This window comes from Microtus ochrogaster, chromosome X, assembly GCF_000317375.1.
Source record: "Microtus ochrogaster isolate Prairie Vole_2 chromosome X, MicOch1.0, whole genome shotgun sequence".
In the NCBI taxonomy this organism is placed as follows: domain Eukaryota; kingdom Metazoa; phylum Chordata; class Mammalia; order Rodentia; family Cricetidae; genus Microtus; species Microtus ochrogaster.
The window spans coordinates 44,529,148-44,552,465 of NC_022026.1; the positions used below are offsets into that span (position 1 = coordinate 44,529,148).

General features: G+C 37.6%; 2 protein-coding genes across 4 annotated transcripts in view; one reads left to right on the forward strand and one right to left on the reverse strand.

Moving 5' to 3' along the window:
* Window positions 1-1,345: 1,345 nt before the first annotated feature.
* On the reverse strand, window positions 1,346-22,941 carry Fancb (FA complementation group B). 2 transcript variants are annotated; one of them, XM_005358748.3, is made up of 9 exons: window positions 22,717-22,941; window positions 18,398-19,411; window positions 16,648-16,800; window positions 15,656-15,751; window positions 12,341-12,469; window positions 11,180-11,343; window positions 3,522-3,952; window positions 3,172-3,406; window positions 1,346-2,805 (listed from the first exon to the last, which is right to left on the reverse strand). In XM_005358748.3, the coding sequence occupies exons 2-9, from the start codon at window positions 19,340-19,342 to the stop codon at window positions 2,403-2,405; spliced, it is 2,556 nt and encodes an 851-aa protein (XP_005358805.1). In that variant the 5' UTR covers window positions 19,343-19,411; window positions 22,717-22,941; the 3' UTR covers window positions 1,346-2,402. The 2 variants fall into 2 exon arrangements, with proteins under 2 accessions (XP_005358805.1, XP_026640503.1); XM_026784702.1 differs by lacking the exon at window positions 22,717-22,941 and adding an exon at window positions 19,683-19,699.
* Window positions 22,942-23,156: 215 nt separating this feature from the next.
* The window catches only part of Mospd2 (motile sperm domain containing 2), a 44,620-nt gene continuing 44,458 nt past the window's right edge, over window positions 23,157-23,318 (forward strand). The window contains exon 1 of one of the 2 annotated variants that reach the window (XM_013350610.2): window positions 23,157-23,303. In XM_013350610.2, coding sequence (XP_013206064.1) covers window positions 23,295-23,303 — 9 coding nt within the window. In that variant the 5' untranslated portion in view covers window positions 23,157-23,294. The remainder of the gene's footprint in view (window positions 23,304-23,318) is intronic. The other variant, XM_005358749.3, reaches the window with a different exon arrangement.

The window sequence follows — 23,318 nt, forward strand, 5'->3', positions numbered from 1 at the left end:
TCTGCTCATATTAATTATATTGACTATAGTCAGCCACTGCTGTTGATAATTTTCCCCTCCAAGCATAGTCCTACTGGAGTTTTTTGGCAGCAAGAACCCATCCTGTGGGTACATGAACATGTATCACCTGTAAAAATTGTTGTCTCGTATCCGTCAGCTGTGCTATAAACTTAGTTTGCAAACTTTTGGAATGTTACCTGATAAGGTTATCACACCGTATACCCAGGCAGAAATAACTTGGCATTCGGTTGATCTCCTTTCGAATGACCCTGGTCTCTGTGTGTTCTTTTCAATCTCCAGGCCCTTGCCCAACTCACGTTCGGTACGGTGGCGCGCGAACTGTACTGAGGGTGTAACACCAAATCGGGTGTTACAAGTAAATATTATATTCCTTGCCCCTTCACTAAATCTAGGCCCAGAATTAAACAACTGTCACACTTAAGATGTCTTGAAAATTTTCTTTATGGTATTTGGGCAAATTGACAGTTGTCAAGAAAATAACCTATATTCTTTTCAAACCATTTACATATCCAGATCATTAGTTTACAAGGAGCAGGGGCGCAATTAGTACATCATGTATGCAAACAAAAGGTACCACTTTCTACAATCATCTTTAGCTCTTTCAACTGAGAAGGCAATCAGCATCTTAGTCAAAGATTGTAAAACACAAAGGATCGTGAAGATTCCTTTTTGCCTACACCTGCCCCACTTCCTTTCCTTTCCAGACACTGTTATTAGTTAACAATTCGTTTTCAGGGTTAGCGAGTGGGTGGGTAGAGGCACTAGCCACCACGCCTGATGACCTGAGTCCAATCCCATGGAACCACACCGTGGAAGGACAATGACTCACAAAAGTGTTCTTGGATATTTACATGCTTATCACAGCACTTGCACACCCCCACACATACTAATTACAGTCTTAATACAATTCTTTTCCAGAAAGAGAAGGTAGGCTGGATTTTGATCTCTTTCAAATGTCTCAATAGATCTTAAACATCAGTTCTTTAATATCTTCACTTATTTTAAAATTTCTGCCTCTGTCGAGAACCATCTCCTTTCTTTTTCTTTAGTTAGACTGTTGTATTTCCATTTTCGCCTACAGTTGGAATTTCAGAAGGCATCGAAAGCATTTTCACTATTGGTATATATAATGTGTGTGCACCCAGGACATGTGCAGCAACGTTTTATCTGGTCTGAGATGGAGTCTCTTACTGTTTGCCATTTCACGGGAGTTTTCAGGAATTCCTCTCTCCACCTCTCATCTCCTTGAACAAGCCTTGCATTAGAGGTGAATGCTTCTGCATCCAGCTTTCTGAAGATGTCAAGAGCAGAATTCAGGTCCCCAGCCTTGCAGGGCAAATGCTTTAACCCTTTAAGCTCTCTGCCCAGCCCCACAATTTTACTTTTGATAATATAGTAGCTTGCGAGGTACACTTCGTCTCTTGAGAGAGATGAGGGATCTACTTTTAAGAAAAATGCCCCAAGTTCTTTTCTTTACATTCCTACAGAGTTGTCTAATTTCAGAGCAGCTGTCTAATACAATATAACCAGAGCTTTACAAACTGGTCTCACGTAATGCTACATTTAACTTTCCAAGAGAGCTAAATATAGCAAGTAGCAGTTTCTGATCATCTGAATTAATTCATTTACTTGAAGCTTTTTTTTCCACAAGCCTTGTTTTACTAAACAGAATACCCAAAAAGAATCACATGTTTTTTAAATCATCGACATTTTAGTTCTTTGGATTATTGGATTTGGTTCTTTGCATAGAAGGTTTCATAGGATGCTGGCCTTTACTTCCCAGCAAAGGTCAGCTGGGAATATTATGGGCATTTAGTGGGTAGAGGAAGCCAAAGGTGCTGCTAAACTTCCTACTAACCTAAAGCAAAACCCCACAACAAATACTCATCTATTCCAAAGTGTCTCTAATAGAGATCCTTAATTTGTCTTAGTTTTTCTGAATATAAAATATAAAAGCACTTAACCCTCCACATTCTAAACAAGAAAAGAAGTCTCCAGCCACAGTCAAATGTCCCTTGCATTAGAAAGTAGAAGCAGGGGAAGATAAAAGGAGAACATAATAAACTTCTGCTCTACTAGAAATACTATATTGTGTCATCAAAACTGATCATTGAGCCAGCGTAGTGGCACACCCATGTAATTTTTGGTACTCAGGAGGTTGAGGCAGGGAGATTTCTCCAATCCTAAATAAAACCAATCTGAGCTCCATAACGAGTTCTAGAACAGCCTGGATTATGGAATTGCAGCAGACACAAAAATAATAGACGAAAAACAAGATCCTAGGGATTATAATAAGTTTTAATCTTTATATTAAATAAGGATAACAAATTAAACACTTCATGATAGCTGGAATATCCTAAAACAAGATTTTGAAAGTACAATTACAAATTGGCCAGTTTCTCTGCAATAAGGTCTGATTTCAGCTGAGTCGCGGCTAAAGCCAAAGTCATCTGCACATAACTGCTGCCATTCACTTTCAGATTCAAGTCCTTTATCATTCTTTCTCTCTGCACTTCCTGCTTGTGCAGACAGATCTTGTCCTCTTCCTCTGAAGCGGCTGCACGACTATTCTTTGCTTCATTTGTCTTATGCATAGCTCCATCTCTAGCATACTCAAAGGCAGAAGTGGAAAGAGAACAAAAGGTTACTAGTTCCTTCTCCAGAGTGTCTAACCAGTGACCCATTAGGAAAGCCTCATTTCCTAATCTCAGATAACTGAAGAAACATCTTTCAGGGAGAACTCTGATCAGTTGGTCAAGACAGTGGAACAAAACTCCCTCATTCCTGAAATAAAAGACAGACATGATGTGACCCAGTTGCAACAGCACACAACAGTCACATGCAAAAGATTACAGCAGTCAATTAATATGCATTCATAAACACTAAGATGGATAATAGAAGATGCATACTTTCGATAATAAAATTCAGATTATATCAGTATCCATCTCACTAGCAGTCCGGCTACTGGCCTGACTATGAATCTTTTGCTTAGTAAGAAGAGCAGCATAATAGTCACTGAAAATGGAATTCTACACAGGATTGTTATTAGACCACTCAGACACATGGAAAATAGAATTCTACACAGGACTGTTATTAGACCACTCAGACACATGGACTCCTCTGAGCTGATTTGAACTGGATGTCCATTACCTGCAATAGACTGTTAAAATTCCTTCAAATGTTGTTCTCGGCTCCCAAGAGAAGAGTGCCCCACAATTTCGAAGCATTTTATAAAGGTATATTTCTCTAAATCCATTGATTATTTCACATTTCATGTGTTTCAAGAGCCATATCTTCATTAGATTCGGGGCATGGGTAGGCGATGTGACAAGAAAACAATATTTGTGCAGTGCTGCAAGAAGCAATAAAAGATCTTCCATATGTTCTACAAGAAAAACACATCACAGATTCTAGCCTTAAATTCTGTCTAATATCAACCGATTTTCAAAAACTTCTGATTCAATTAAGCATACAATAAAAAAATTACCCCCTAAAATTACCTATTGATTCCTTCTTTGGGAATGCCAGTAGGTGGTTCATACTAAAAAGATCTTGTAGATTAAAATCAAGGCTGCCACATATAACATAATCATGCACAGTGTTTTTAACACTATCTCTGTCACTAATGTTTAACAGCAAAGTGCAACACAGTTTGTTGAATACTAGAAGTGGTGAAAGAGACGTGACAGCAGTAATTATGTGGGTAGATTCTATCTTAGATAATTGTTCACAAGAAGAGTTTTCTTCTTCCTTGCTACCATCGGTCAACTTGATCCTTTTTGTCTCTGGTCCTGTTTCCACTGGCTTCAAGTCTGCTTCTGGAAAAGAATACATACTCAACCTAGTCACCTGACTTTGACACTTCAGAAGCTGAAAGGTGGACCTGTTGCTTTGATCCATTATCAGTGATAAAGTCATTTCATTGGAAGAGCTGCAAAAAAACAAGAATTTGGTTTATTCTGCATGTTCTTTTAAAAGAATCAAATAAATCGTTAAGCATTTACAAAAACAAAAAAAAAACAGTTATTGTCTCCTTACCTAGAGAAAATTATATGAATGTAAAATTTGACAGAGTTGGGAGTAAAAGCCATGCAGACTTGAAAAGGTCTATAACATCAAATATATCAACCATACTCCTCGGTAATCCCACACTCAAGAGGAGCTGAGCAATGCAAACTAGATTTTCTGGTTTTTTTAAAAAAGGGAAATAACGTAAAGTTGAGTGGTAGGGAGGCGGAGGTATATTTGGGAAGAGTTGAGGAAGAAGGGTTAAAATGATAAAAAATACGTTGCAAGTAATTATCAATGAATTAATAAAATATTATTAAAATAAGTAAAAAGAAATTAGTCATTTTTATGTTCTGGTAATAATTTGGAACAAAAATACCTCAGAAGTAAACCAGTCTTATACTTTCCTGAATAACTTAAAACCTAGCTTTTAAATATAAATTATTTACTTTTAGAAAATTTTTCTGACTGATAATCCTCAAAACTGACAAATATAATTCAAGTTTATTTAGGCACTTTCCAACTCTATCAAAATTATTAACCGGTGATGTATCTCAGAGAGAGGAATTTCACCACCTCCTGGGCTATATTAAAGATTACGCAGAGAACTTTACAGTATGAAGAGAACTTTAAAGAAACATTTGTAATAATCATACTGTTGATATTTTGATTTGGTGAATGTCATATACAAACCATGGAATGAGAAAAAGAGCAATGTTGTTGGTATAACTAAGAACTGAGATTTTCAGCACACGGGGAGAAACTGAGACACAAGACTGGTAGTGATAAAATTGTAAAGTCTTTACTCTGAATTAAAAGTATCAGCGTGGATTTACGCTGGGTTTTCTCACTAAGAATAAAACCCCACAGTCAACCAACCAACCAAAGACAGCTCTTATCTCTGCATATCAAAAAAAAAATCCCCAGAAACAACAATCCATTCAGGTATAAACAAGCACTTTGTCATGTCTGGGCTTTTGTTTCTAATCACAAATCACATTATTTAAGGGCATAAGTATATAACTACTGAAGAGCTTCTCTTTACAACGTTATTTAGGCTGATAAATTCCAAAGCATTTTTACATGCTTCCTGATGGGAGAAGGCATGATCTATTAGGCATTCTTTTAACATAAATTCAAACATTACTCTGACTCAGCCTTGAGACCTAACTTCTAATTTAGAGGGCACAAAGGTGACAGGGAAACGTGTTAAGTGATAAGTTCAGCAAAGCCTAGGCCATTAAACTTTACAGGGAAAAATGCTTGGTTTCTTCAAAATATGCATTACAAGAAAAACAACATGCACACAAGAAAGAAGTATGTACAGATTATGGGAATATATACACAGAGAAGGCCAGTTTCTAAATATTATTTGGCCTATGTTTTAAAAGCTTATTTCAACCTCAAGACGAGTGATAAATGTGAGCATTGTCCAGGAGAACCATTGTTAATCTTTGAGAAAGGCAACCAAACACAATTTTAATGTTCTCACTGTGTGTGTGTGTGTGTGTGTGTGTGTGTGTGTTGGAATACTTACATATGTCATATTTGTTTCAAAATAATTTAGGAGACTGTGAATAAAGGGGGATATATAACAAGATTAGCGATGATTTGACAATCATTGGAACCAAGTGATGAGAATAGATCATCATGCTTCTTGGTATGCCTGAAATTTTCTATACATAAAAAGCATTTAAAAAGTAATTATTTCAGAATATTAAAAGAATAAAAGCTTTACAATTGTGAGATAATAAAAATTGACCAGGTAGACCTAGAAAGTGTAAATAAATGTAAATAAAAATGTGAAGTGCATAGACTGGAATGAACAGTTGATTAGAAAACTGAGATGAAATTAGTGAATGGAGCAGATCAGAGGACAAAACCTAGGAGTCAATGAGATGAATAGAAGGTATGGAGGTAGGCTAAGAATCACAAAATACAGAATTAACAAGTGTAACACCACTTTTAACCCCTTTCCAGGACTGCTTAAAAAAAAGGTCAATTTTTAGAGCCTGGAAGTATAGCACAAATTCTAATTCTTCTTAATAAAAACCTGGAGTCAGACATTAGGGGATGAGAGCTGAGAGATTAGAGAAGTAGTGCAGCCAGTCACTACAGAGACCATTTATCTCTATCAGTGCTTAGACTGAAGAGACGATCCTGTCCTCTGACTGCTTCAGAATGCATCTCAGACTAGATCCTACAACTGCAACTGTCTTCACCAAACCTCAGACTACACTGTACTCCTGTCTCCTCCTGCCTTATATTCTTCTCTCTGCCCAGCCATATCACTCCTGTCTCCACCTCTCTAGCACTGGGATCATCTTTGTGTGAGTTCTGTTTCTCTTATTGACTGGATCAATTTTGTGTAGCTCAGGGTGCCCTTGAACTAACAGGGATCCCGGTGCCTTTGTCTCCTGAGTCCTGGGACTAAAGGTGTCTGCCACCACTGCCTCGCCTCTAGTGGCTTAGCTCTGCACTCTGATCTCCAGGAAAACTCGATCTGTTAAAACACAAATAAAATATCACTACAAGGAAGTTTATCAACCTAATAGAGAATATAAAGTGGTGTGGGACAATGGTCTGAATTCTGTCAATTATATTTTAAATAAATGCTGATTGGCCAGAAGCCAGGCAGGAAATATAGGCAGAACAACCAAACAGGAAGCAGAGGCAGGGCAAAACAGTAGGAGAATTCTGGGAAGAAGGAAGTTACTTCTGCAGTCCTGGCCCAGCCACAGAAGAAGCAAGATGTGACTGCCTCACTGAAAAGGTACCGAGCCATGTGGCTAACATATACTAGAATAATGGGTTAATTAAAGTTGTAAGAGTTAATAAAAAGTCTGGGCTACTAGGCCAATTAGTTTATAACTAATGTAGACCTCTGTGTGATTTCTTTGGGACTTAATGACTGCGAGAACTGGGCAAGACAGAAACCCCGATAACAATAAAGAAATCCACATCCATCCACATCATGATGAATGAGTTAGAAAAAGGGTAATAGTATAAACCTAAAAAATAAGAAAATGAAGGACTAGAAATTTAAAAAAAATAGGAAAGAATTCAAAATCATAAATTATTAAGACAAAATTATTAGGCTGAAAAGTCTAACAAAATGAGCAAAATTCTGGAAAATTGATCATGAATAGATGCAAGATTTAGAATGGAAAACTACTGACAACACAATCGATAAATATTTATAATATCTTAGCATTAAATTAGTAGAAAATATAAGCAAAGGGTTTTTAAGAATAAAATCTGAATTATCCACAACTTTTAGAGAAATTGATCACCAGATTAAAATTATCTCATGAGAAAATTCCAGGTATCCACTGCTTTCCAGATCAGTACAACCAAATGGCAAAGTCTATATAATTCATAATTTGGATTTTATACAGTGTTCCATAGAACAAGAAAAACAAAACAAAACAACCCAGCTTCTTCAGAGACAGAGCTGACAGGATAGCTTGAGCCTAGGAATTCTGGGCCAGCCTAGACAACAAAGCAAGACTTGACATGAATAAGTAAATGAACAAATGAGCAAACTATTACAGCTTTGGTACTAAAACCAAGAAAATATTATTGAAGGAAATTTCAAGCCAACTTCACTCATGTTCACAAATGCAAATATTTTTGACTAAACATGATCAAACCAAATCTGTCATTAATGCAGCAAAATTATATAATGAATTTGTATTTATAAAATTCAGGATTGTAAAACTGGTTTTTTACTAGAAAAAGAATTCACCTAACTCACCGCATGAAATAAAAAAGCCCCAAATCTGATGATCTGTCACCTCAAACACCTTAGAAGTCTGAAACACTAGGCATGGTAACACATACTGGAATCCTGATGTTGGAATGGCTGGGATACAAGAATCAAGAGTTTGAAGCCAGGCTGAGCAAAACAGAGTCCTAGATCAACTTAGGCTACAGTGAAATCTTTTGTCGTGAAATAAAAAGAAACTCACTAAAATGAGATCAAGTAGAAAACTCAAATTGCTGGGTAAGTTGTTTAAACTCGATACTGTTATAGTCAAATAGACTAGCAGAGTCTCTCCAACTTGTCTGCACACACATTTGTGGTTTACTGTTTTGGTGGGAAAGCTTTTGGGTAGGCTCCAAAGAGTAGAGATATTGTTTTCCTCTCCATGATTTCAATAGCTCGAGGAAAAAAAATCTTCTATTATCAGAGACTTAGTTACTTAACTAAACTTTCTCCAGTCCATGCTAGTTTAAAGTTTCCACACGGTCCTAATTCTTCTCAATGCATTGATCAAAAGTTTCATGTGCTCTTTAATTATCTCCTTCCTGAGAATACTATCTTACTTTTGTAAATGTCATGCTCCTCAAATAAACTCAATGCATTTGCACAAAATGAAGATTTGTAGAGCATTGCAGGCCAAACACATATAGCTACTAAAGAGCAGAAACATGGTAAGTGAGAATTAAAATGTGTTACACAAACCAAAACAGATTGGCACTCCAACGTGTACTAGCTAAATCCACATAAAACCTGAGCGGACTTGGAAAGGAATTCTAGAAACTAAAATTAGCCACATTTTTTTTTCAGATGGGCTCTGCTTGCTGGCAGCATGCTGCAGCTCCTTTTTAAGAGAGGTCTTCCTGATTCAGTGGTAGCAAAAACAAAAACAAAACAAAACAAAAAATGCAGCTTGGAAATGGCAGATTCCTTGGCCATGCTGCCAGCACAAACTCTGACTCTTTAGGGAAGTCCAGCTATGAAGCATTTAAATGAGGTGTGTGAGCAGAGTCCTACAACTTGCTTAATAGCAACCCAGACCTGCTGCGACCTGACCCTGGATCTGAGGTGGAGAGAATGGCTCTCAGAGGCAATGAATGGACCTCCAACATGTTCGACTGGGCAGAGCCAAAAGGTAAAGCAACCTTAGTCCTAGTAATGTCACTTTGCATTTTAAGAAGCATTCCTGGACAAAAAATAATTACAGATACACAATAAAGACAGATCCAGAAAAAGAAAGACTTCTAAATGGGTCACAGTGTTGGATAAATGTATGCAGGCTTAGGAGAAAAAAAAAGAGTATAGTTACAAAAAGAAGTTAATGTTTTTTTTTTTAAATAAGACAAAGTCTTTAAGGAGACAGAGTAAACTTGTAGAAAAAATAATGAGAAAGAAAAATAAGCCACGTAAAGATGGAGTATACACAGAGAGTCTGGATTATGTTATATTATTGTTTTTTCTTTAAATTTTTGAATGTTAAGGACCTAAGTACAGAGAAACATTTTATTGTATGGGCTGCTAAGCTAAACCAACATATATATTTTTAAAGGTATCTCAACTTTAAAATTGGAGTCTAAGGATATATTACTTTGGAAAAAGAGTTCTTTTGTTTCCACAGAGGATGTGAACCTATGGACTCCTTACAGACTAATATGGGTTGATGGACCAAGACCCCACTGAAAGGTTGCTGTGAATATCCCCAGTAAATTACTTCACCCAACAAAAAGCAAAAAAGCAGTTTGGAAAATACTATGCCCAAATTCCCTAAATAATTATTTATAAATGTTTGCTTACATTTAAAAGGGGATATGCTATAGAGATTTGCATTGGTATGGATCTTGGTTTACTGAAACAAATTTAAGGTCAATTTTGTTATATGTATATTTCTGTTCTGATTAAGGTATTGTGTTTGTTGAGCTCATTTAAAAATGTAATGTATAATTAAGAAATATAGGTTAATAGATAGTCATCTATAATAGTCAAGCTTGTAGTCATGCTAGTTAGGTTTTCTAGGTGTATAGATATATATTGCAGTTAGATAGATATTCTTAAAATCTTTCAGAGACCTTCAGAATATGGCATTTAAAATGTTTTAAGAGCTTAAGACTTTTCATGACAATGAGACACATCCTGGCAGCACCAATCTACTTCAAGAGGATGAATGGCATCAAAAAGACTCCTTATGTATTTTGCTAGCCATTTAGGCAAGAAACTGTTCTTGCCTGGACTGCTTGATGTTATGGTGTATGAACTGAACATGCAGGTCACACAGAGAAATGACTGCTGAACTTGCCTAAAGGTGAGATGGTCCTTCAGGGTTCCTGCTTTATGAAAGAATCTGCCAGACATTCTGCAGGACACAAAAGAAAGTGACTGACAAACTGCCAATATAGGTGAAGCTATTGTTGACATTTCCTGCTTCGTGGAAAAATCTGCTGGACACTATGGGCCTGTAGGCTGAAGATGGATGCCCCAATGGTACAGAAGAACTTTGGGTGACTATCCAGGCAGCGAGATGTCTCTGTCAATTCTAGAGTTTGGGAAGTTGCCTACAATGCACTTCCTGTTTACTTAGGTAATATTATATCCTTCTGGTATCTTTGATGAAGTTGAAGAATAAATTGTTATCATTACAGTTTTCCTTAGTTATGATAAAAGATAAAGTAGACATAAGTATCGTAACTATAATTCTTGTTTGATACCTATTTTGTTAGATGTAATTTTACTATATTAAAGTTAAAACCTTCCTTTTTATTTAGACAGAAAAGGGGAGATGATGTGGAAAGTCCTTCTGTGTATGTGTTGCTTCTATTGGTTAATGAATAAAGAAACAGCTTTGGCCTGTGATAGGACAGAATAGAGCTGGGTGGGGAAAACTAAACTGAATGCTGAGCAAAAGAAGGCAGAGAGAAGGAGACACCAAGTAGCCTTAAGAGGGGAAAGATGGGAGCTGCCAGCTGGAACCTTGCCAGTAGGCCATGAGCCTTATGGTAAAATATAAAATAATGGAAATGGATTAATACTAGATATAAGAGCTAGCTAGCAATATGCTTAAGCTATTGGCCAAACAGTATTGCAAATAATATAGTTTCTGAGTGATTATTTCAGGAGTCTGGGCAGCTGGGAAACAAACAAGTAGCCTCCAATAACACCAAATTTCAAAACCTCAGTATGAAAATGAATATCTCATTGATTCATTATATATTGAAATGAAACTTTGGATGGAGGGTACCCAATAAAATATTGAAATTAATTTTACTTGCTTTTATTTCAATTTTTAATATGGCTACTAGAACAATTAAAATTACATATGCATTTCATTAATTTCTATTAGACAGTGTTGGTATGCAGTATTAATACAGAATTATTACATTAAAATTTACTTACGGGTTCAAAGATGTGACTTTCAGTCCAATCACTAAGTCATCGTCTAGTACACGACACCATGTCTGCTTTACAATATGTTCTGGCTCTTGAAAATTCTCTGATAACTTTTCCTCAGGGGTATGGATACTGCTTTCATCTTCATCACAGAATGGAACAAGCTCGTCCTTAATGAAAAAAGTGTTAAGATAGGTGACTACAAAAAAAAATGCACTGAATGAATCAACACATATATAAGGGAGATTAGCTTTGTGGCCTCATGACATGAAGAAATGTGCACAACCCGAGACCAATAGACCACATGCTTCCCAAGATGGCTATGAATGCAGCCCAACACATTTGTAGATGATTATATAATGTTGATGTCAAAAGGCTGTCAAAACACTACAGAAGCATTTTTAAAATAAATTATAATACAGTATTATAATAATAAAAATAATATAATAAAAAGTTATAGATTACATATAACTTACTAAAATAAAAATTCATGAATCATAACTATATACTCAGGTCAAGAATCCTAACTGGAAGATAAGCTATCTGATATAGAGCCAGCGGGGACAAAAAAATAAACAGATTTTAATAATGTTCGATAATATACACCACAAGTATAGTGAAAACAATCAATCTGGAACTTGCACTGAGCTTAAATCTAAAAGTCTGCATTAATAAAACTGATTAAATTATCCGTTATGGGTAGTTTATAGAATTCTGCTGAAATTTTATGGTACTGTGTAGCCCATTCTCATGTCATTACTATAAACACAGGACTATAATAACAATAGAAACCACAGAGTTAGGGGAAATAACTGTGTTACTTATCGAATCTTTATTTTTATGTCTAAATACCATTTGTACACCAATCCTCACAATAACCATAGCATCCTTTGTTTGTTGTATTGTTCTCTCCAATTTATAGATAAGACAAACTCTCTGAGTTACAGAGAGGCAAAGTAACCTGCCAGACATCACACAGATCTGGGTTGAAACAGACTGATATTGGCTCTTTAAGCAAATGTTTTTCAATATTATGAAAATCTACCATTACCCTGACTGCAATCCAGTAAGTGATATTTTCTACTATACTCTAATTTGAACAACTTGTCAACACATTGCACATTATCAACTGATTAAATGATAAAGTAGTCACATGATTAACTTTACCTCCTCATCGTTTGACGAAATATCAATGTTCCCATAAATTGAGTTTAAAAGAATCTTCCAAGAGTTTGCAATAAATTTATCCTTAAATGAGATATGCTTCTGTAATTTGTTAAGATAAACAAATGAAGCCTGTAAAATAGAAAGAAAAAAGTTACCAGAGGCACTTCCAAATGAAACTGGACATGTCATTAATTCAGGAAGTACTTTCTGCAGATAAGCTCTGCAGAAATCACTTTCAAAGAGAAACTCTTGTTTTTAGATTCTGTTTCTCTTACAAAAGAAGTGCTTTGTGCTCATAGGAAGACAGGGAAGTAACTGCTGTGGACTCTACGCATCAAACTGAACATACTGATACAATAGTATCCATTTCAATGCTGAGTTAAATAATATGTATCGCTTCGAATGAAACTGAGTTCTCCCACCTAACAATAGCCACAATCTGTTTTACGGTTGTTTTTTTCCTAGTAAACTCAAAAAAAAAAATCAACGGAAAACTATTGAAGAAACTAACTTTGGCTCAGAACAGGGAATAGAGCATACATTTCTTTTATTGTGCAAGATAATTAGATTTCAGTTCCAAGGATGAAAAAAATCGTAGAATATATTTTGCTACTAAAAGTGTAAATAGTCTTGTTGAATTGACTGAAGTTGTTTTATTTTAGACAGACATGTGAGGCTGTTTAAATATTAATCTAGCTTCTAATAAAATGTCTTTCCATATTTAAAAATCTTCTGTGCTCCATTCTTTTAAACAGAACTTTCTTTTCTTAATCAATGACTAGAAGTTGGAGCAGGGAGACTGAATTATTTCTCTTACCTCATTATAAAAAGGGCGTAAAGAGTAGCTATGATTTTGAAACATCTCCTGTTGGCCTCGTTCTACTGGCTTCATAGTGCTCATATTCCATTGCTCATGGACTTGGTAGCTTGTAATTTGGATACGAGCAGATGTACACATTCAAGGTGGGCTGACTGACAATGAACTCTCTGAAATTAGCACTGGCCTCTCCCGGTTCTTTCTCTCATCATGTCCTCTGTGCTCCAGGAAAAACTAGCACATCTCTAGTTTAAAATATTGTGAAGTTTTGTTATTAAACCATAAAACTAAACCAAGCTCACTGCAAGAAATTTATTCAATAAAGTATTCCCCTCTTTTTCTTATACACATAATCCTGCAACCAATAGACAGATGGCTTACCTTTCCAGAATTTTCCCATATATGTTAAGGACTATTTTCTTTCATTTCCTTACAACCAGAAACCAGAACAAAAACCCAGTTTAGGGACAGCATACCCTGCTTGACACTGAGCCTTGCTTTAATATTCACAATAATATTAATATTATTGTGAATCCTACTCTCCAAGCCCCAAATGCCAAAATTTGGAAAAGTTTGAAGACTAAAAATGATGTCAACACCCACAAAACTATATCCGAGTAATGGAAGCACTCTGGAAGCTGCCTAGGAGACCTAAATAATCACAAATGTCTTTTTCTAGCCAGAAGGCAAGACTACCTGGTCTTACCACACCTTCCTTGCTTGTCTTCTGTGTTTACCATCTTCTCTACATGTCCGTAAGGGATGTTTTCAGTCTTGTATGTTTTCTGAGTATTTCTTAAATTGAATCATTCTGTGCACATCAGATTTTAAAGTTGGTTATGTTGCCGCTAACGGCTGTAGATCTTTCCTTCTCAGTGACCTACAGTCCTCCATCACATGACCACAATGCACTCCTGTTGATGAGTACTTGTGTTATGTCGACGTTTTGCTACATGCTTACAACCTTCTTCAAGGTATGAGTCTTCCACGTTTCCCTGCTGATAATTATGTTGGTGCAATGGACTCTAGTTTTAGCTCTAAGGCACTTAATCTTTCTGGGTCTACGCATCTCATCATGTATAAAATGACAAGTGGGGGAGGAATAGTTAATCTCTAAAAGACTTTCCTCTTCCCAGATGACCCTGGCTTCTGTCAAGTTGATAAAAAAAAAAAGAAAAAAAAACTAATGAGCACAGGATCTGTGAGGGTATTTCCCAAAATAATAAACTAAGGGGGACAGGAGCCATTCTGGATGTGAGACAGCTTCCATCACCCTGCAGGCTAAGGGTATGATGTTAAAAGGGGAAGGAAGAATCACACTAACACAAGCATTCTCTCTCTGCTCTCCAGCTACCATGAGACACCTCGTGGCTACCATGTGATGCACAGCTGTGCTCCACCACACTCCTGCTGTCACAATATTCCGCCTCATCTCAAGCCCTGAGCAACTGCAGCTGGCTATTCAAGAATGGAACTATCTGAACCTGGGATCCAAAAGACATGCTTCCCGTAGGGCAGTGGTTCTCAACTGTCCTAAAGCTGTGACCTCTAATACAGTTCCTCACGTTGTGGTGACCCCCAACCACAAAATTATTTAGTTGTTACTTCATAACTGTAATTTTGCTACTGTTTTGAGTCATAGTGTAAATATCTGCTATGCAGGGTAACTGATAAGCAGCCCCCGTGAAAGGGTCATTCAACCACCCCAAGGGGTCGCATCCCACAGACTGAGAACCAGTGCTTAGATGCTCTATTAGGAACTCTGTCAGTAATGAAAACTAATACAGTGCAATAAAGCTGGTATATTTAGCCAAAACTAATAGTTCTCTTACAGGAATTATTGAGAGAGTCTCTTCTATGCTGGTTTGGAATGTGGTATGTATTGACCTTAAACTCTTGTTCCCCTTAAGTGCTGGGGTAACAGCCATGTGCTACCATGCCTAGCTTTTGTAGAGTTTATTAGTGAAACACCGAGAGTAGACCATTACATGTCTGTTAATGTGCTATAACCTATTAGAGTCACTGCCATTCTAAGAGAGATGCTGTGGCATGCTGATTCTATAGGTCAGGCTCCTTTTAAAACTGAGCTTCTGCCAATTTCATTCATATAGCTTGTTAATCTTACCAAATCCTACTACCGAAAGTTGTCATTTCCAAACAATATACTTACATGTAACCTCACAAGAGTCCGGGTTATTAATTTTGAGGCAGTTCTTGCTGTGTTGTCTAAGCTGTCCTGGAACTGTGTATAGCCAAACTGGACTCAAACTAACAATTAGCCTGCTTCACCATCTCAAGTGCTAAAAAGCACAGGCCTGTAATACCACACTCACCTTCATAATATTAATAGTTTTTATAGCAGTGCCCAAAACCTAGAGCTCTCTGAAATATCCCTTTCTTCTAAACACTGAGTTGCTTAATAATCCCTCTACGTTATTTACTTCAGTTAGAATTCGTTAATCAAAAAGCAGAAGGAGACAGCAGACAGAGACACTAACTTCCAATTGTGCTTCCAGTGCCGGAAGCACCAAATAATAATTTTCATGTTCCTCTTCAGCAAAAGGGTCTTCAATGCAATAATCCAGTGGTTCAGTCTAATAACAGGAAAGAACAAGAAAAAATTCTAAACTAAATTGAAAATTCAGAGGATTAAAAAATACAGTCACTATTTGTCGAAAGTGCAGTACTACATTAAAAAATGTATTTTCACCATCTGGGAATTAGGTGAGTATCACTGTGGGTCCTAAAATTTGTATACTGTATCACAAATTGGTAGGCTGTATCATTATTCTCAATAAAACCCTAGAGCAAACAACAATCATCTTGATTTTACAAAAGAAAACAATTGGGGAGATTCTGATTCTACTTAAATCTGAAACTGCAGGGAAAAATCCTTTCTCTTATGATAAAGACTTCCAAGACCACTTTAAATCTTTTTTGTATTTTAAAACATTTACATTAATGTTTTCTGGGGTTGGACATGTTCAACAGCATGTATCCTCACACGTACGTGGAGTTCAAAGCACAACCTGTGTAAGTCAGCTTCTGCCGTGGAGGTTCTAGGCATACAACTCAGGTCATCAGGCTGGACAACAAAGTACCCTCACCACTGAGGCATTTCATGGTCACTTATTTCCTCTTTTGAGAAGTAGTTATACTTCCTTTTATTCCTTAATTAATGCAATATTATTTAGTGATACAAAATGAAATTTCAGAAGCAACAATAAAGTTGTCTTACGGCATTCCCATTATTTGAGTGACCCTTAGATATATCACAATACAAGTTTATAAGAAAAGGATGGTCAACTTATACAGCCTTTGTTGAAAAGGACAATGTACACATTTAAAGGACTAAGTCTATATACTTTTAAAGTATGAAATCATTTAGATAGAGGATTTAGATAAAGATAGAAACTATTTATTTAGATAAAGGATCAAACTTTTAAGTAGTAAAATGGCTCTTAAATTATACTATATAAACAGAACTTACTGAAAAGTTTATTCTGACAAAATCTGTTATAGCAAATGAAGTCAGCTGATCTGTGTTCAGAGCGGCATCAAAAATGACCAGTAGTTGGTCAGTTCCAACTCCAACAAAGTCATTTATCAAGATTAAGCTAAGTTGTTCCCACTTAGCAACAACCTGAAAGAATAAGAACATTACAGGAGGGATGCAGAAAGGAAAAATAGGAACCAACTAGTTAGTAAGTCTCTTTGTTCCATGCAGTTATAATCTGGTAACCTCATTCTTACAAAAGACTGATGAAAGTCGTAATACAAAAGCTAAAGAAAAAGCTACTAAAGGATCCAAAACCATAAGGAACTAGGACAACTTTGTAAATAGCAAGATATTTATGTCATATTTTATTAATGCTTATCTAGAGACGATCACGGTTCTGATTTCTGTATTCAAATCATATGATCTATGTACAAATTCAAATACATCTCATAACTAATTGGGAGGCCTAACATCTAGTATGGATAATTTAAGGATGACCCTATTTCCCATAAGCCTCAGTGGACATGCTGTTTCCAATCAGAGCAATTCCCCAAGGAATTCAGTAGCACTGGATAACTGAAAGGTACCAGTACATTTTGAAGAATTCTCAAAGTAGAATAAGCTCAAGATGAACTTAACAGCTTAACCTCAGTAGCAGTGGCACAGGCATTATTATTATCAGGGACACAAAAGGAAATGAATGGGTCCGTAACAGCAGGACACCTAGAAGCATTCTACTTAAATAGAATGATTTGTTAAGTTTATAATAGAATAGGAGATGGGGAGTTTAAAATAGATGCCTTAAAGGTCCATAGAGCTAAAAACTTTAACATCACATGTATCAGATCACCTAAGGCAGAAGAGCTACACTTCCTACCCAGAATCCACGGTTTCTAGAGGACCCAGGAATGTGGCTTATACTTCAGAAAGAATGTAAGCAAGGCACTTCAATCTACATAATGAAATACCAATCCTGGCTCTACAGAATTAATTCCCAAATGTGGTTCTTCACTTGGACAGGGAGGCAGCATATCTCAAAACCCATATGTCCCCATACAATTATGGGGCATCATGAATTACAGAAATGAGAACTATTAAAGAAATAATTTTATTATTTAATAAAATATTAATTCTATTATCTAAAACCTTTCATGGAAGGTCATCAATAGTAGAGGCTTGGTATTCAATATTAGAAAATGTTTCATTCCATTTTAAATCCTACCATGTTTACTGTTTTGTCTTAACTACTAAGTATAATTGTTCAGGTATAATAACTGTACTTCTTCTAACTTAGGTATTGCAAGATGATCACATTGATAAAAATGACACATAGAATAAATGACAGATAAATACAATTATAGTTATATATTTATGCTTCCAAACTCAAAGGCTTTATGACTTCAAACACCAAGGCCCCAAATCATTATCAAGTAGAATTCAGACAATTTCAAGAACAAAAAAAACAAAAACAAAACCAGAAAAACAATGAAACATCTACAAAGCCTAATGCTAAAAACTGACTTACGAAAACAGGAATGCTTAGAAAGTCTACGGAGAGTTGGACATGATGGGAGCACAAGGCTGTAATCCTAGGACTCCTGAAAGCAGGATGGGAACTCTCCAGCTGTCTGTACTAGCTATTAAGACCCAGCCCTGTTTCAAAAAACCAAACAAAGCAAACACAGGAAAAGCCCAAGATGACCAGCTGAATTATTGTTAAGATTAAGATCAAGCACTGTACCTTAAATTTCTTTTCCGAAACAGCACAAGCCTTGGAGTTGAATGACACGATGAAAAATTGGTTTCTTTTGCCTGAATCAAGAATCTGAACGGAACAAGGATCTACAAATGGAAGCTGGCATACTCGTACAGGAATGCCATTTTGGAACAAAATGAGCTGGTTCTTTTGCGTAAGGGCAATCAGAGCCATTCGTAGCTGATGGTCGACCATTTCAGCAGCACGGACATGCACGTGAGTTATAATACTACTGTAAGCAAGAGGGATAAGGTAACTAGTGCTTAATTTTTCTTGAGTTTTAAGGTCATATGCACAAAGGTTGGAATCAGAAAATTCACAATCTGATTCTGAAAACTTATGGGTACCAGCCGCGGGTGGTTCTGCCAGCCCCAAAAATCCTACACCAAAATTTTTGATCTCACCTACCCACTCAATGGAAGAAAGAGTAGCTGATATGTTGGTAACCTCTCCAATTTGGGAAGAGATATAGAAGAATTTGTTGAGATATTGCCAAAAAATTATAGGACCATCAAAGATCTTTAAGCTCTCGTCCAGTGCATGATCGAGTGTGAAGCTCAAATGTCTTTCAAATTTATTCACATTGTGAAGAAACAGTATACAATAGGTGAAGTCTCTACTATTATATTTCTTATATTGTATCAAAATGCAAGGGAGGTTAATTCTAGTTTTGAAATCTGACACACATTTACAAGACAGAATTTTTAAATGTGAAGCTTTCTCCTTAATCCTTAAAAAACCCGTGGAGATCAGAACAAAGGTTCCTTTTTCTCTGTCAAATATCATCCTTTTGACATATAATGCAGGTGTGTCTGTAGGCATTTCACAATCTTCAAAATAGTCTTTGGACAAATGAAAAACAAGGACTTCTCCATTATAAGACAAGAATTTTGCTTGCTCATTAAATGGCATTTCTTGGTTGCCAGCCATCCTAATACGTCAAGTCTCTGTGTTGACCCCGTTCCAAATGCAAAGGGATTCCAATTGAGGCCTTTAATCCTAAGAGGGAAACAAAGAAGAAAGACTGAATGGAGCAGGCAGAGTAGAAAGCATATTTTGTTAGAAAATTAGCACCCAGGTAACCATATATTTCATTTTAAGTAAACATCAAAAAAACCTCTTATACAATTGTGACACCATTTTATGAAGAGACGGCCTTGCTGTATAATAGACCTTTGCTGCCCTTGACCTCGTAAGCCTTCCGCCTCTGCCTCTGGAGTGCTGGTATTACAGGTGTGCGTTACACATCTGGTGACAAGGCCATACTTACACAATGCAAGACTGTGACTAACTAATTCAGAAAAGAGACCTGAATGTGCTCTGAGCACAGCAAGCTTTATTTAGAAGTTCTATTAAAAGTCCCTTTTATCAGGAAAGTAAAGGTGCTAACTGCACAGGACTGCACAAGCAGAAGAGGCAGACTTCAGGAAGGAAACAGCAGCCTGCTGCAGGGCTGTGCCTTGTAATCCCAGCATTCCATTGGTGAGATGGGACGCAGAGACAAGGGAACCTCCAGAAAGCCCGCAGGCCACCTAAACCTGGAACGTGAAAACAGCAGCAGAAACTAGACTGCCCCGCAGGGTAAGAAGGCAAGAAGCAACTCCAGAAAAACTGTCCTCTGACATTCCTTTGTGCGCCACGGCCACACACACACAAAACCACACCCCAAATTTAATTAATTTATTTTTTTAAAAGATTTATTTATTTATACAACTTTCTGCCTCCATGCATACCCACACGCCAGAGGAGGGCGCCAGATCTCATTACAGATGGTTTGGAGCCACCATGTGGTTGCTGGGAATTGAACTCAGGACCTCTGGAAGAGCAGACAGTGCTCTTAACCACTGAGCCATCTCTCCAGCCCCTAAAATTTAATTTAAAGGTGTCTGGAGGCTAGATGTGGTAGACTATACCTCTAATTTACTCTGGAGATAAAATCGGGAGAAGGCCAGCATAGGCCAGAGAGACTCTGAGAGCACTAAAAAAAAAAAAAAATTCTGGCTCAGCGAATTTTCTACTTCCCTCTGTTACAAATCTACTAAATCTAATCTGGGTTTATCTTAATATCTTTGGAATGAGATTCAGTTAATCAATGCTTTACTTGTCTTGAAACTCAGACTTCCCTAAAAATGTTGATTGCTGAGTTAGTTTGCTCCCCACAGCCAAGACACTTGGCCCCTGTTTCCTAAGGCCCAAGTTTGTACAGGCTACATGAAAGAAAACTCTTAAAAACAAAGCTTCCAAATCGCTGTAGAAAAAAAAACAAACAACAAAAAAGAAATACCTCTTACTTTACAATACATCCTTATGACTGGAGGAAAACTATTGCTATTCAAAATAGGGGAAAACTGAGGGTGAAGACAACGAACTATAATGAAGAGAAGAATTAAGTAACTGTGGTCAATTACTTGTGCTTATTATCTCTGTCTGTTTCAACACAGCACTCTATCACTTCAGGTTTACAACTATTCTCTCAAAATAATCATTCTTCTCCTTCCTTTCTGTAAATTCAGACCCCTTACTTTAATGAAGGTAAACTGTCCCAAGGTTGCAGCATGGATCCATGCTTACAATACTCATCGGCTGCCAGCTTTCGAAAAGAATCACTTTGTCTCTTGAGCCAACGCTGTTAATCATACTGCCATAGTAAGCATTTCCCTATTAAGAAAAAACTGCCAGCCAGGAGGTGGTGGCGCACGCCTTTAATCCCAGCACTTGAGAGGCAGAGGGAGTTCGAGGCCAGCCTGGTCTACAAAGTGAGTTTCAGGACAGCCAGGAATGCCTATAGGAAAGCGGAGTGAGAGAAGGAGTAAAATCAATGTAATCAAAGGAACAGCCTCTTAATTCAACAGACATAGGAAAGTGTTGTTCTCTCTTGTCTCAGTGGCTATGTACATACAGAATCACCCGTTTAAATAATGACAACACATGGAATGAATTAAAAACACAAACATCACAGAATGGTATTACTGCATCTGAGTGACAGTCCTAAAATATATGAATGGGGAACAAAGTTCATGATTGGGGGATAATTAATAAGCAATTTATGAAAGAGAGCAGTGACTATAGAATTTAACTTGGCCTAGCCGGGCGGTGGTGGCGCACGCCTTTAATCCCAGCACTTGGGAGGCAGAGGCAGGTGGATCTCTGTGAGTTCAAGGCCAGCCTGGTCTACAAGAGCTAGTTCCAGGACAGGCTCCAAAGCTACAGAGAAACCCTGTCTCAGAAAGAAAGAAAGAAAGAAAGAAAGAAAGAAAGAAAGAAAGAAAGAAATTTAACCTGGCAATAAAATGAAATTTGTATCTTTGGAAATTACATTTCTGAGCTGATTCCAGAGAAACAGAACTACTTAGAGCAGGATACCACTACGCTAAAATATATACTGCACTGCTATTTGCAATATAAAAATTACAAATTCAAATGATTACCAGTAGGAAAATAAACAGATGGACCATCACACTACAGTTAAGAGGGATGTATTGCATATCATATGATGGTTAAATTTTAATAAGGAATATGGGTATCAAACTAGGGGAATGGAGGCTGGGGGAGATTTTAGCTATTCAAGTAATTTTGTGAATATTTTCAAACGAGTTTTAGACAATGTGTTCAACTTTTGCAATAAAAGCATAAACATTGGAAACACTGTGGGAAAGATGCTACATGCCTTATTATGCTGAACCAGCTACAGATGAGGGATTTATGAGGAAACACTTGGGTTTTCTATTTTGGTGGAGGGGAAGGGCTGCTAGATTTACAATTTCTACAAGTAGACTTTAGTATCTGTCAATTTTTAAGAAAGGCAGCATTATGTTCAACTAAACCACCACACTAAGGTTTGTTCCAGTACTTTATAAATCTAAGTTTTACCAGCCTTGGCAAGGTTTGCATTTTGCCCTGGTAAGGACTGTGACTTGTCCCACAAGCCTGGCAGCATCCCAGGCTTTTAGCCATTCAAAATCAGATGCACTCCCGTCCCCAAGCTGTGACAACCACAAATGTCACTTAGATGGCAGAAATAAGAGCCCTACCCCCACCTCGTTAGCAACAAGCAACCTTTCCTTTTAACTTTCTATAACCACTTCAACTCGAGAGTTCAAAGACATTTTCCTTGCAAGTGTCTCACTCCACAACCAGAGTGGTGGTAACACTTGCAGTCTCGATCAGAGAGAAACAGGAGCATGTGTGAGAGTTGAGGCCAACCTGGGCTACAAAGTTCCAGCCAGGCCTGTCAGCACTATAATGCAAGACACTACAACAAAAACTCTTAACAGAAGTCATCGCCGGATATAGAGAACACTCACAATCCAAACCATCCTCGACGGGTCAGGAGGCAGAAACAGTTCTCCAAGGCAGCCAAATCGCCACGTTCCAGAAGCACCTATTACTCCAAACCTCCCGCTCGCGCATTGCACGCTGGGACAGCCGGCCCAATAGCTGAGTGAAAAAAAATTAGAAGGCTGAGCCTGATGGAGACGGTTGCCAGGGGAGACCGGAGCGGGCGGAGCCTCCGAGTGGTGGAAGCGAATAACCGGCCTCTCTGCCAGGGGCTGTGCTTCAGGGACAGCATCTGAGTGCTCCAGGCTGCTGGGGGCAGGACAGCAGTGCCTGGAGGACGACGGAGGGCGGAGTTTCTGCTTGTAGAAACAAGTGGGAGCCTAGCAGAGCACTTATTCCCGCCTCTACCCCTGGACGACAGTAGGGGATTGGACAGTATGAAGGCACTTCCTTCTACCTTCCGGTGTCACGCGACCGCCTCCTCCTCCTCCTCCCTCCCTTCTTAGTCTACCTTTGGGCTGGGTTGGCTGGTGATGAGATACTTGGTTGCCGGCTGTGGAAGAGGCGACGGCTACAAGCTACAATCAAGTCCGCGACTGTGACCATGGCCGAGGTGAGCAGCACCGCA

Bases quoted from the DNA above. Each gene is read 5' to 3' on its own strand.
- Fancb (XM_005358748.3), bottom strand. From the start codon at position 19,342: ATGGCTGGCAACCAAGAAATGCCATTTAATGAGCAAGCAAAATTCTTG. The intron at 11,344-12,340 runs GTAAAGTTAATC...TTTTTCATTAAG, and splicing joins TTTCGTCAAACGATGAGGAG to GACGAGCTTGTTCCATTCTG. The intron at 3,407-3,521 runs GTAATTTTAGGG...TTTTTCTTGTAG, and splicing joins CCCAAAGAAGGAATCAATAG to AACATATGGAAGATCTTTTA.